A 14,714-nucleotide genomic window follows, 5' to 3' on the forward strand; every position below is an offset into this window, starting at 1 on the left:
GAGAGATAAGAGCCGACCCAGTCTTGGGCCATGAGCCCCGAGGCACTGACCGCAGCCAGTGCAGGCCTGCTGGAAGCTCCGTCCCTGCTGCAGATCCCTGCGCTGCCTGATATCAGCAACTGCTGCAATTTCGCCCTAAGTACTCTTGTTTCCCCTAATAATCCACGTTTCATCTCCACAATAAACATTGTTAGAACTCTTCCCTCAGCTTTACGCACATATAATTGCTTCTGGTGCCAGTAAAAGGTATTAATTCCACTCATGCATTCCATAAACTTTTAGGATAACGCAATTGATACCACGATCGTGTTGGGACACCTCCGCTATTATTCTCCTGCTTGAAAGCCTCTGAGGCGCTGGGAAGGTTGCTCTAGACCCATTAGTGTTGACTCAGCCTCATTCTCCCCAGGAATCCCATGCAGAGCCTTTGTGCTTCCCTGGCTGTCCTTCCACATGTCCCTCCTGGAGGGGGGGCTTTCCTACACATGGAGCCAGCTCTCCCCTAAGACAAACGTGTGTGTGCGCGCGCGTGCGCGCACACACACACACGCACACGCACACACGCTGAGTCTGAGAGCAGCTGGAGAGCACTTGGGGGCTGTGTCCAGGCCCTCTGTCTGTCTGGAGGGATGCTGGGGCAGCTGGCCATCGCACCTGTGTGTGTCCTCACCATCCTGCCACGGCAGCCTGCCTCGTGTGCTGTGGGTGGTGTCACTCAGCATGCCCTGAGGTGCCCATAGATGCTGTGCTGGGCCAGGGCTTCCAACCCCACAATACCCTCTTGCCTGACCTCAGAGCCCCGTCCCCAAACTTCCCAAACACCAAGGACAGCCACCTTCCCTGATGAGGCTGAGCTGGGGGCAGAACAGCTGAGCCGGGGTGTCACAGCATCCGATGCCCATCGCGTTGGGCTGTTCTGACAGCTAGAGGAACTCCTGTTCATTCTCTACCCCGAGGGCCTCCTGGAACCAGCTGTCCGCACCACTGCCAACATGTGGGGCTCCCAGGACAGGAGTGGCCAGCAGGGCTCAGAGGCCAGATCATGCCCTGCAGAGAGCTCTGCCCACGCTCTGACCTCACACTGTCCCACAGAGGGTGTTGAACTGGGAGAAGGGCACTGGTGTCACCATCAGCACTGCACTCACAAAGAGCCCACGTGTGTGGAGCGCTCCACAGGTACCCTGCCCTGCCCTAAGAAGTCCCAAGAGCCAGCTCCGTTGTCCCCACCATGGCTGGCAGGCCATACCTCTCTTTGCAGGTGAGGATGCCAGGGCAGAGGGGCGATGCCAGGGCGAGGCCAGGGTGAGGATGCCAGGGCAGAGGGGCGATGCCAGGGCGAGGCCAGGGTGAGGATGCCAGGGCAGAGGGGCGATGGCAGGGCGAGGCCAGGGTGAGGATGCCAGGGCAGAGGGGCAAAGCAGCAGGTGCTCACAGGCAGCTCTGGGATTGGGACCCCAGCAGGCGCCAGCTCCACCTCTCTCACCATGCAGGGTCCCTCTCACCAAATGCCAGCCTTGCCCTGTCACTGGTCACTGGTTACACTCTCGTGGCTAAACACAAATCCTTCCTCTGGCTGCTTGGTTACCCACAACCCGCCTCCTCCTCATCCTGGCTTTCCATGGGGTGGGAGCTACTAGAACCCTGGGCAGTGACGGGGGGAGGCCTGTGCATGTACACGCATGCCTGTGTGTTTACATGTGTCTGTGTGTGCATAAGGTACTTGTGTATCCACGCGTGTGCATGCATGTGGGAGGGTGCCGTGTCTGCGTGTGTGTGTACATGCGTATGTATGCACACATATGCACAGGCCTGTGAACCGCAGCCTCCAGACCCCTCAGTGCCCAAGGAGGTCTGAGGTCTGAGGGAAGCTGCTCAGGACAGATGGACCCCCCCGGGGCTGGGGAGACCCACCATGGGCCTCAGCAAAGCAGAGGTCAAAGACCCCATTAGCAGCTGTGGTCACTAGGGGGCTGGTGAGGGTGTTTTTCCTGATCGGGGAGAAAGGAGGGCGGCAGCCAATGTGGAATTGTACTTGATAAAAATATGAATTATCTATCAGTTACCAGCCGGCTGGCGTGCCGGGAGCCCCGGGAGTCATGGCGCAGAGGCCGGACGCAAGCACAGGCAGCAGGTCTGGGCAGCGCCCGCATGGTGGGACCCCAGAGCTGGGAGCAAGTGGGCTGCCTGGCGGCCCTGTCCCACACTGTGAGCCGACCACTTGCCTGCCCCTCCCTGGGCAAGGGAAGAAGCCCTGGTGGAGGGGGTTCTGCCCCCAGAGAGCTGAGGTGCCAAAAATCTCATTATCAATGTTTGTCCCACCTCCACCCCCTGGATCCACAGGGCTTTGGAGGAGGAGCCCTGGGTGCAGGCGACAGCATCTTCCTCCCCAGCTTGCGCCCCACCCCCCGGCCCCAGCATCCACAGAGCCCAGCAGGGAGGGAGCGAGGAGGTGTTGCTGCTCCTCTGCTGGGCACCAGGCAGAGCCTTCCCCTCCCGCCAGTGCAGCTGACCAGCCCTGGATGCCTGGTCTGAGCAGACCAGCCCGTCCCACAGGGCAAGGCCACCCCGTCCTGCAGGACAAGGCAGTTGAGACAAAACCATGAAGTCCCTTGAACCTGATACCACACACCTGGCAGGGGGTGGGGGTGCCAGACACCCCAGGTGGGGGAAGCCAGCCAGAGAGGGGGTTGCTCCTGTCCTTCCAAGAGGATCAGCTCAGACCACATGCAGTGCATTCCAAGCACGGTGAAGACCCCATCAGCATCCTCAGACCATGGGACTAAGGGAAGCAGAGCTCCCACAAGCTGCCTGCCAGGACTCCAGGGAGACACTCTCCAGAAACCACCAGCATCATAAACCCCAGGGCAGGAGGTCAGTGTCCTTAGAGGGGAGAGAGTGGACTTAGGCAACAAGCCTGAGCGTGGGAGAGAAGCAGTGGTGAGGCTCCTGCTGCTGGAGATGTGCAGGTGAGGATGCCTTGGGGCTTTCTGACCTGGCTTCAGGTGGCCCCACTGGACCTCCAAGTGGGGTGGAAGGATAGTCCTGGTCCCCCTTGCCCCACAGGCAGGTGCAGCTGCCACAGAACCACTCATTTGGGAGGCCCAGGCCAGCACGCCACCACCACCACCACCACCACCACAATTAAGACAACACATGGGCCTCCCGCTGCGAGCTAAGCACCGTGCTGGCCACAGCCCCGGCACGGTCTTCCCGTCCTTATCTCCGCCGTGCAGTACGGTGCGTGGAGGAGTAATTTCCAAATGGAGAAAACGGGGCGTTAGTGCTGGGGTCGGCATTTCCTGCCAGATGGAGGTGGGAGGCCCTGGAGGAGGTGCCAGGTCCTCTGCCCCTTGGCCCAACGGCCCACGGAGCCCCTTCCCATCAAGCCCAGGGAGTCCGGGCTGAGCCTTCTCTTAGCCTGGAGCCAGCAGTTGGGGGAGCCCGTGGCTGGAGTGAGAATCAGAAACAACCACAGGTGGGGTCGGGCGGGGCCTGGAACCCAGACCCCAGACCAGCCCAGCAGGACTGTCCGGCTACCTGCAGAGCCTGACACGCTACCTTAGGCTCCGCCCTGCCCCTCGGCCCTCCAGGAGCGTGGGAAAACCGCAGCTATGGCCAGCAGGGCAGTGGGACCCGGTTCTTAAAGCGGAAAAACCTGAGGGGCCCCTTGCTCAGCACTCCCCACAGGAGGTGGGAATGCAGCCGCCCTGCATGGACTTCAGGGGGCCAGCACTGAGCTGTGCCCGGGGAGGCGGGGCCTCGTGGGGGAGGGGACGCTGCCCAGTGGGCCGGACCAACATGTGTCCCATAGAGCCCCTCCTACAGCCACGGCCTGGGTGCCCGGGCAGGGCTCACTCGCCCCATCCTCGGTGCAGGAGGGGAGACCCGGAGGGCTCTTGGGGCTGCTTTTCCCGCCCAGCCCCTGCATGCCCTCCACTCCTGGCTGGGGTCACGCAGCCTTCACCTTGCCCCTCCTGACAGACCCCTCCCCTGAAGCCGTCTGGGCAGGGCAGCTCAGTGGTTAGGAATACAGATGCAGAGGTGGCTGCCCCCACTTACTATGAGCAGAACTCTGGGCGAACCACTTCCCTCCCCGTGCCTCAGCCTCCTTGGCTGTAAAAGGGGAGCAGTGATGGAGTCAGCCCTGTGCATTGTTGGTGGGTGCAAGAGTTAGCTCAACTCAAAGCCCTGAGCATGGTGCCTGGCTCGAGGAGACTGGCCTTGTGCACAGGTGATGTTATCAGAGTTAGCAAGATCCCCACCGTGGGCCAGGCTGTCCCCAGGGGCACCGCAGTGAGGACCTGAGCCCTTGGCACGGTGGTTCCACCCCATCTCCTTGGCACATGCCAATTCCTGGAAATGACACTCCAGAGACAGTGCCAGTAAAGCCCAAATCCACCCACTCGCGCAGATGGGTCTCGCTGCCTGGAGGAGGCAGGTTCTGCAGACCCTAGGGCTGTGGGCCTGTCTCAGACAGACATCTCTTGGCAGCAGAGCCTCTGCCTCTGTCCAGGACAGGATTTCAAACCAAAGACCCCACCTGAGCATGGGGAAGCCGCTGGCCAGTCTTGGCAGAGACCTCACCAGCAGGGCCAAGTCCGTCCCCTCTGTGGCCCTTTGGAGGCTGACTGGCTCTGGCCACTCACGTCTAGAGGGGTGGGCGCACCCAGACTGCCCGTCCCTGAGACCCGCCTCCTGCCCGATGCTCCTCCTGGCCCCGGCCAGGTGGGAACCCCGAGCAGACAGTGGGGTGACCTCAGACCTCTTGAGGTACGGGGAATGCGGCCACCTCCTCTCCAGCCCGCAGCCCGCAGCCTGCAGCCCTCAGGGACCAGGGGAACTCACCGTCCAGGTGGCTGACTTGGCCGTGCTGGACTGCTGGAAAGTGACCTCGAAGTGGTGGGGTCCGGGGTAGTCGGTGTTGGAGGGGATGACAGGCGCCGGCGACATGGTGTCGAAGGTGGAGCTGGGCTGTGCGTAGGGAGAGTGAGTGGGCACACTGGCGGCGTGCTCCGGGGTGTAGGGGCTGGCCGAGGCCGCGCGGCTGCTCATTTGGTCCATGGTGCTGCTCAGCAAATTGAACTGGGCCTGGCGCGGGAAAGGGGAGGAGGGAGGGGGAAACACACACACAGTCAGTCGTCCTGTCCCGTCTAGGAGGTGTCCTGTTACAGGAGCCTTAAAGGGCCAGCGGCTCCAGTCATCCCAAATATTTCTCCGGGTCTCTCCGCCATCCCAACAGGCCACTACTTGCATTGGGATAAACTGACATATTCACCTCACCCTCCCCTCCATCAGCCTCCCGGTGCCAGGGTTTCTGGGGATCCACCCAGCCGTTGATGAGGCGGAATAGACTCTCTGCACACCTGGAGGGGAGGCGTTGGGTGGGGGAGGCTCCCAGGCCCTGATGCCCACACGGGCTTCACTGCACCCTCTGGGCAGCATTGGAGTCTGGACCTCACAGCTCAAAGTGCGGAGATCCAGCCCCAGGGAGCCTGGCAGTGGGGGAGGTGAGCTGGGCACAGGTGGGCCCTGAGTGCAGGGTGCGCACACCTGGGCTTGGGTGCGTGGGTGCCCCTGAGGTGCTGGAGACCAGATCCAGGATCTCACTAGGTCTGGCCCTCTAGGTGGTGGGATAAGGTGGGACTGCTGTTCAATGGCTGAGCCCAATTTTCCCAGTTGGGCGGCCTTGTCTCTTGGTGAACGGCCTCACCCCCAGTGGAAAGGCCGCTCTACGCTCAGGGGCCGGCACAGCCCCACCCCTGCTGTCCCCTGGCCCGGGGTTCTCTTGCTAGGCCCCTACCCGCACCTCCCCCGCCAGGACCACACACCAAGGAACAGGAACCCCTGTGGGTGTGTCCCCTGCACCACCCTCTGTGGGGCCCCGGGACCCCAGCATGGATCAGCCTCTGCCAGGAGCTTAAGGGAGGCCCCAGCTGAGGGAGGGGGGTGCTGGTCCGGCCTCGGTGTCTCAGATCCAGGGCAGGGCAGACCTCACTTGGTGGGCCGCCGAGGAAGACCCTCCTTCCAAATCCAGAGGCGGGTGCTGGAGGAAGACTGCAGATGTATAAACAGCTCTTTCCCTGTGACCCCCCAAGGCTCAATGCAAACAAACTCCTTTACCCCCCTCTCCCCGGGCCTGCGGCAAACGATTGACCCCAGTGATCCAGTGGCCCCAGCAGACGGCACAAAGGTCCCAGCAGTCAGCAGGTGCAGGCTGAGACCCCCAGACCGCAAACTGGGATTGCAGGCAGGAAGGGGCAGAGCCAGGCGGGCGGGGGCGGGGGCGGGTCCTTCTGCCCTGTGCCCCTCTTTAGAGAAGCTGTGGTGTGCTGTGAGCGCACTCTCCCCTCCCACCAGCCTGCCCCCTCCAAGCCAAAAAACAAAACGTGCACCGCCCGCACACGAGGGTGCAGGGGCCTGGCCGGGACTCCCAGGCTCAGCCCCTTCCTGCACCTCAGCCTTCTCCATTAGAGGCGGTTGGGTTTAGTGACCCAGAGGCCCTCGGCTCTGTAGGTCCTAGGACACACATCCACTGAGGTCCCTGACGAGGGCCGCATCCCCCGGCCCTTCCAGCATCCAATGGAGACGGACGCCAGGCAAGTCCAGAGTTTGTGTCCTCTCTGAGTCCTCTACTGAGTCCTCCACTGAGTGCCGTCCAACGTGGAGGCAGCTCAGCCTGGGATGCCGGAGGGGCAGGAGGCAGGGGACTGCTGCTCACCAGAGCCATCACCACGGTTCCCAGGGCCACCAAAGGCCAGGCAGGCCCTCTCCCTGCGTGCTCCAGCCCAGGACAGCCAACAGCCCCAGCAGGCCTGAGCCGCCAGGGGCGACCCGTGCCCTGGCTCCACTGCAAGGGTCTTGGCACGAGGCCTTGGCTGAAGCTGCCATCATCTGGCACCATTAAAGCTGGCTATGAGCTGTCAACCTAGGGATCCCACCCAACAGTAGAACGGGGACCCCCTGCAGCACGGGCCCTGCCCACCTCTCCGGCACCACTGCAGCCTCCTTCCTGGTCTGTCGCGCTCCCCACAACCTTCCCAACTTCCTGCACCACAGGTCCTTCCCCAGAGCCCAGGGTCCACTGAATGGCAAATGGATAAGGAAACAGTGTGTCTGTACAGTGGCCTCTTCCTCGGCCATAAGACAGAAGGAAGCTCCCACACGCTGCCACGTGGATAAGCCATGGTGCCAGCTTAAAAACATCACGGGGGGACGCCCGTAATCCCAGCATTCTGGGGGGCAGAGGCGGGAGGATCTCTTGAGCCCAGGAATCTGAGACGGCAGAGAGCCAAGATCACACCACTGCCCTCCAGCCTGGGAGACAGGGCAATACTTTGTCTCAAAAAAGAAAACAAAACATCACATCCCAGGGAAGAGTGACCCTCGCCTCTCCTGGCTCCTGGGCTATTGTGAGGGGGTCTGGGGAAGCAGCCACTGCCCCCCTCAGAGAAAGATGTACAGAGGCCACTCCCGCTCCTCCTGGTGTCTGGTTGGGTGTCACCCCGGGCACCGGTGAGCTGCCAGTAGGCTTCTAGCACAGAGGATGGGCCCCTGCCTCAGCTACACACATGGGAGGTTGGGTGATGGTGGGGGTGACACGGGGCAGTGCCAGGCTCTGGCTGCACAGCCCAGGCCCCGCCCCAGAGTCCCTGGCTCCCAGACTCCTCACCAAGGCCCAAGAGGCCTCCGAGGTGTCTGAGACCTGCTCATGACCACAGGCCCAGGCCCTGCCTGGAAGCCTCCACTTGTGGTCTGCACACGACTCCTCATCAGCCCTGTCTGGGCTCAGAGGTCACTGCTCCGGGGGGTCAGCCCTGGCCACACTGGCAGGAGCAGCCCCCAGGCCTCAGGTGTTCTCTCTCATCACCTGGTTTGAACATCTTAACAGCCATTCTCCAGAAGGGCAGGCTCGCATGTCCCGCAAGGTTTCTGTCTCCCCTACTCGACTATGAACCCACGAGGACACTGGATACAGTGGCCACTGGCCACACAGGGTTGGGGTGTGTGAAATGTGGATGGAGCTGAGCCCAGTGTGTGAGCCCACCCCGATTCCAAGGGCTCAGGACCACGGAAAGAATGGAAAACACCTCACTCACCATTTCCTATTGATTACAGGCTGAAACGATCACAGTTAGGGGTGAATACAGGAAATAACTAAATGACTTCCACCAGCTCCTTTCCACCTTTTTGAATGTGGCTACTAGAAAAAGCAGAATTACACGCACGGCTCGGAGCCGACACCCTCAGTCAGCGCTCCCATTACAGCGTGGCTGCTTGAGAGGTTCGCTGAACAAGCGAGCTGGCAGAACAAACGAACAAACGAATGCAGGACGGCTCCTCCAGTCCAGCTGCCCAGGGGTGAGTGTGGGACATGAGCCGGCCCCTCCCATCACCGGGTACCGGGTGCCAGCCTGCCCCCTCCCCTCTCCGTGGTGCCCTCTGTCTTCCAGGAGACCAGCGGTGGCCTTCCTGGAAAGGTCTTCCCTGTTTTGGGCCCTGGGATGGCCTCAGGGATGCAGGACTTCCCCATTCCTGACTCATTTGAGTCCCCCGGGCAAGAACATCCCGGGCCTCAAGGGCTGCCCAGCTGAGGCTTCTCAGGTCAGGACGACAGGCAAGGGCAGGCCCCAGGGTCCCCCCGCCCGACTCCCATCCCTGCTCCATCCCTAAGAACAGGACAGCCAGTGGGGCAAAAAGCCCGTGCCTCCCTTGTTTGGGAGAAGCAGGATGCAGACCCACGACAACATGGTTCATATTTTAACTTGTCCACATTCTTGAATGATCTGAGGAAGGTGCCAAGGAATTAGTCATTGAGGCAAGAGGAGAAGAGCTGATAGGATCTCTGCACCTAGCACAGCCCAGCGGGAGTAAGCCAGGCCCTTGCGGCAGGCGGCCCCACACGGGAATCCTAATTAGTGGATAAGTGTCCGGACAGCAGGCCTGAAGCCCTCTCGGTGCGGTCCTCTGTGGCCCGGGGCCCCAGGCAGGCTCCATTAGCAGGGCTTCCCCGGGCAGGGCCCCGATGTCGGCCTCTCCCTCTGGTCCCCTCTCATCCTCAGGCTCAGTGACACGGGGTGGGGGCCTCTGAAGCCCCCTCCTCCCCAGGGTTACTGGGCCTGTCCTCTGCCCAGGGGACGCTGTCCTCTCCTCCTGCTTCCAGGGGACCTCTCTCCCTGCATGCTGGCCCTGCCTGTGGTCACCGCCCCTGTCGCACCCCCAGTGGGTGGCAGAGTCTTTGCAGCTGCAGCTTTGAGGGCAGCTGGGAACGCAGCATCTGGGGAGTGCGGGGGGCTTTCTGGGTCTCTGACCTCCCCCTTAGGCCTCCCCAGGCATCCTCCACAAGCCCCTCCACCTGGCTCGGAGGACTCTGGTCTTCCCTTTCGCTTCCTGCCTGGCGGCAAGGAGCTTTGCCTGGGGCCTGGCTCCTGCCCGGGGTCAAGCTGCTGAAACGGGGAACCCTGAACCTAACACAGGCCTGCACACGAGTCCGGGGTCTCCCACAACCAGATGGCCCCCGGAAGCCGCGGGGAGGAACCCAGGCAAAACCAGGACTTTTTTGGTTTGTTTTGCTTTCAACAAGAGCTCCCAAGATAGTGGGCTAATTAGGACACGCCCGGCCCGCGGCGGCCACAAGTGCCTACATGTGTGTGCAGGGCTCCTGGGCCTGACCCAAGGAGTGCGCGGGAGCCAGGGAGCCGGCGGGTGGCCTTCCCGCCAGCCTCCAGGCCGCGGACGCACCAGGCCCTGCTGGGGCCCCAGGGCCTTGTTGCGGGGCAGGAGTGCTCTGCCAGGGCAAATACTGCAGCCCCCACCCACCCACCCACCCAGGAGGCCTCATCTCTCCTCCCTGCAGATGGGTTGGGGACCTCCCTGGGTGCACCTGCGCTGGAGATTAGCTCTGGGCTGGAGGCTGGGGTATGGGCAGCAGGCAGTGGTAAATGGGGCTGCTCTCTAGCCTTGGCCAGTCACAGGTATCAACACAGTTCCCAGACCTCACTGGTTTGATCCACCCATGCCCCTGGGGTGGCAGCAGGCCAGTGACCTTGCTCCAAAATGAGGGGTCAGAGAGTGACAGGCCACCCAGTAGCTGGGCCCCCTCCAGGAGGGCTGTGGAGGGTCCCGCCTTCCCCCTGGCCTCCCTATCTGAGAGCAGAGAGGAGCAGTGTGGGGGAGGCCAGAGCTCAGCTCAGCCCTGAAGCCCCGTCCCACTGGCTGGACACCCCAATCCAAGCCCCAGCACCTACCATCGGCCAAGCTGGGGACAGTGATGGCTGAGGTCTGGGGGTTCCCACAAGGTGGGCAGGACGTGGTGGCCAGAGCTGCCCATCCCAGAACAGCAGGTTCTCCTGGGTCTACTGATGCCCCCACGCCACCATCCTGGGAACCAGGCCTCTCTGTCCATCCAGGAGAGGGGCAGGAGAGACCTCCCAGGGACCCGGGGGGCCAAGCAGGGCTCTGAGGTCAGGAGTCCTGGGGCCAAGTCTCAGCTCCACCTGTGTGACCTGGCCCATCGCTCCACCTCCCTAGGTCTTCGTTTTCTCATCTGCAAAGTGGGGATGAAATAAACGTGTACTGGCCAGGCGTGGTGGCTCATGCCTGTCATCCCAGCACTTTGGGAGGACGAGGCGGGCGGATCACCTGAGGTCAGGAGTTCAAGACTGGCCTGGCCAATATGGTGAAACCCCGTCTCTACTAAAAATACAAAAAAAAAAATTAGCTGGGTGTGGTGGCGGGCACCTGTAATCCCAGCTACTTGGGAGGATGAGCAAGGAGAATTGCTTGAACCTGGGAGGCAGAGGTTGTAGTGAGCTAAGATCATGCCATGGCACTCCAGCCTGGGTGACAGAGCGAGACTCTGTCTCGAAAAAAAAAAATGAAATCAACATGGACTTCGTAGGATGACTGTGGGGATCAAGAGGGTCCAGAAATACGGTAATCTGAGACTTTTCATTGGGAGTGACTCTCGCCCGGGCCTGGAACCAACGTCCAGGAAGCTCCGATGCATGAGGCATGACCTCCATGCCTTGGCACAAAAACCCAGCCAGGAGGAACTGCGGCTGGGCAGGCTCCGCCGAGGAACAGGGACGGGAATCCAGATTCACTACTCAGAGGACAGTTGCTAAGCCCCGGGCACAGGGACGGATGGGGAAGAGCAGGTGCTCTCGGGGGCAGGTGCTCACAGGGGTCAGAGTCTCTCCTGTTCCCTGAGGTGTCCAGATAGCCAGTACCGAGAGGACACCCAGAAACTCTTGGTTGGATGAAACAGACCCTGAAATCCATGCGGGCCATCCAACTGGGGAAAGTGGCCACGGTGTGCTGCCGCCCGCCATGTCAGCCACAGCCCCAAGCCCAGACAGTGCCCAGGGTCCAGGCTGCCTTCCCCAGAATGTGGAGGGCGGGGACAGCCCCTTGAAAGTCCTCACCAGCCAGGAGCTGGAGGGGAGCTGGGCCCCCTCATCACCCTCCCGCCGCATGGGTTCCGTCCTATTTCAGATTAAGTTGGATTTTGTGGTTTTGTTAAAAGATTCCCATTGCACCTGTTGACTGTTTAAAATGTGTAAACCGTCTCAAGTGACTTATTTTTTTTTGAGACGGAGTCTCACTGTGTCGCCCAGGCTGGAATGCAGTGGTGGGATCTCGGCTCACTGCAACTTCCACCTCCTCGGTTCAAGCGATTATCCTGCCTCAGCCTCCCCAGTAGCTGGGATTACAGACGCTAATTTTTGTATTTTTAGTAGAGACGGGGTTTCACCATGTTGGCCAGGCTGGTCTCGAACTCCTGACCTCAGGTGATCTGCCCACCTCAGCCTCCCAAAGTGCTGGGATTACAGGCGTGGGGCATTTGAGTGATTTTTTTTTTTTTTTACAAGTAGATGGGAAATAAATCTTTTTCAAGTTTGTGTCCCTGTTCCCCACTAGTCCGCTCCTCTCGCTTCCCGGTGTCCACAGTGCCTTTTATCAGGGCCCAGGATATTAAGACAGAACGCAAAGCAAGGCATGGGAGGTCACCTCTGTGCCATCGGATGACAGAGGACAGATGTGGTACTGTCCAGAACGGAACATATTTTTTAGCGGAAATGACAACAGAGAAACCTGCCAGCAAAATTCACAATGACTCTGGCCACATCTCCAAAGGCCATGGTTTCAGTTGACTCCTCCGGCGGAGATGTGGGGCGGGGAAGGCACCTCCAGCCTGGTCCCTGCACTGGGCCTGGCAGGGGTGGTGGGGAGGGCGGGGCACAAATGCTCATTCGGAAACCTTTGTCTCCACCACTAGTGCAGAGGCGCAAAAAGACGGAGCTCCTGCCCCGTGGACAGCAATAACAGCTTCCCAAGGGACCCCATCCTTGGGAGCTGAGGCCAGGACAGTTCCCAAGGATGGGGCCGCTTCCTGGGGCCCTGGGCTTGGCGGAGATCAGGAGACTGGGGCCCGAGCCCACGGCCTGGCCATGCAGTCCCCCTTCTCTGTGGAAACGGAGATTCCTCTGATCCTAATCAGTTAGGATCCGAGTCAGAGAGGGAGGCACGTGGAAAAGCGTAGTAGGGACGTCAGCTGAAATCCTGACGCCCCGCTGGCCCCTCCCCACCTCCACCTCCGCCTCCCTCGCTCCTGTCACCTCTCCAGCTCCTGCCCCAGCCCGAGCATCCCTGCTCCCCGCCCGGCATTTATCCCGCACTCTCGGCTCATTCTGTTCAACTAGGACGGGAGCTCCAGATGGGGCAGAGACATGCTCTTCTTCACCCACCACTGGCAGCCACAGCATGGCACATGGTGGGCCCATGATGGACGTTTCAGAAGGCAGCATGTTTGAGGGCTGGAGTCTGGCATCGGGGTCTGCCTGGAGTCTCCTGAGGGCTCAGCTGGCCTCCTGGCCTTCTCCCTCCAGCCTGGACAGGGGCTCTGAGCTGTGACTCCAGCTCTTGTAGAACAAGGAGGTCCGTGTCCCCGCTCCCTGGAGAATGTTGAGACCAGACTGTTGTGGTTTTTGAGAGTATGCCGTTCCTCAAACTCCCTGATCTCTCGTGGGCATGTCTGAACTTGGGCCGCAACCTCGCCCAGGGGTGAGTGACTGACAAGCAGCCCGGGCTTCGGAGGGAGAGAGCCCATCCCACCAGGGCAAGACCTCCGTCCCGCCGGTACTTCCCACAGCATCTCCCGGAGCCCGTGATTAAACGGATGGAAATGCCAACAAGATTCGACATGAGCCTGGGGGGAAGCCTCCCTCTCCCGACAATGTGCACACAGCACCCTCTGCTCTCACCCACAGTACCCTGTGCTCTCACCCGGGGCTGAGGTAAGGCCTTGCCCAATCCCAGGCCAGGGCCACGTGGAACTTTCCACACCTCACAACGGAAAAACGCGCCGCCAGAAGCCCCGCACGGCTGCCCAGACGTGTGTCTGCAGGACTGCGAGGCCCAGGGCCACCGCTGCTATCCTGCCTGCACCTGTCTGCAGCGGCTGAGCCCGTCTGCAGCACCCACTCTGTGTTTAGCGCCACACGGGGGCCTTGCAGACGCGTGTCCCTCCACACTCCCAGGTGACTTCAGATGACTCCAGGGTAGCCTGGTGCCCCCCGGGCCGCCACGGACCCACATTTGAGCCGCCCACTGTGGCCCGGTGCAAGGGCCTCGCCCCACCCTCTCCTCAACCCTCACTGCCTTCCACCTGCTAACCGCCCTGGAGTCCGCTCACGGTGCCGCCGCCTCCTCCCCCAGACCCTTCTCCACGTCCCTCAGCTTCTGCCCCCTGCCTCCCGGATCCCGCTCAGAGCCCACCTCCCCTGAGAGGCCTCCTCCAGAGGCCTGGCCCACCAGCCCCTCCCTTCCAGGTCATGGCGAGGGGCAGTCTGGACCCTGAGTGTCTGTGGGAGGCCCCAGTGGGGTATCCAGGCCGTATCCCCATCAGGCCCTGTGCTGCTGCCTATGAAAGGCAGGTGGCCAACAGGATGCACAGACTTTATTTAACCACCTGGAACGGGCTGGTCCAGGCCCTCCCACCCAGAGTGCCCAGTGCTGAGTGCCGAGTGCCTGGTAAGACGAGGGGGAAGGCACAGCTCACACACACTTCTCTCCCCTCTCCGAACCCTGCTGCCAGCATCCCAGAGCCCAACCCAGGTGTCAGCCCTGACATCCTGTGTCCTTGCACACATGCCCCTGCCCATCCATCCACCCGTCCTGCAGACATGAATCAGGCGCCACCTGTAACAGCCTCCTGCTATGCTGGAGACACTGACGGGTGCTTAGCAGGGCTTCCTGGATGCCTCCCAGCACACATTAGTGTCTGAGCTGAGAATGGGTGGCTGAGCCGAGATTTTGAATTATGACAAGTGCAGTGCAGGGTACGGGACGGGTGGGGGGGCAGTCACGGGGCACGCCACCTCCGATGGCCCTCGGTGATAAGCGGACATTGGAGCAGGAGCCCAAAGGTGGAGAAGGCGGTCCAGGATGGCTGTGGGGGGCCATCGAGGCAGAGGGACAGAAGCACGCTTGCTCAGCAATCGCCCAGCCCCGCTCTGCCTGTCCCTTCCCCAGTTAGTGGGCTCAGGAGTGACAGATGGTCCCGCCCAGTGCACTGGCCTTGGTCAGCTCCCGCAAAGGCAGGTCTCCTCTTCACACCCATTTCCTAGGCTTGACGTCCTGGCACCCTCCCAGGTGCAGGGAGACGGCAGCCGGCATGAGACACGGCCCCGACCCTCCATGCTGATGACAGTAAA

At 61.4% G+C, this 14,714-nt stretch overlaps 1 protein-coding gene across 2 annotated transcripts in view; it reads right to left on the reverse strand.

Annotated features, from left to right (window-relative positions):
• Window positions 1-14,714, reverse strand: part of TP73 (tumor protein p73) — a 54,244-nt gene that overhangs the window by 25,435 nt on the left and 14,095 nt on the right. For both annotated transcript variants that reach the window (XM_024254795.3, XM_024254805.3), the window contains exon 3: window positions 4,846-5,088. In XM_024254795.3, coding sequence (XP_024110563.2) covers window positions 4,846-5,088 — 243 coding nt within the window. The remainder of the gene's footprint in view (window positions 1-4,845; window positions 5,089-14,714) is intronic.

Source organism: Pongo abelii, chromosome 1 (assembly GCF_028885655.2).
Source record: "Pongo abelii isolate AG06213 chromosome 1, NHGRI_mPonAbe1-v2.0_pri, whole genome shotgun sequence".
Classification (NCBI taxonomy): Eukaryota; Metazoa; Chordata; class Mammalia; order Primates; family Hominidae; genus Pongo; species Pongo abelii.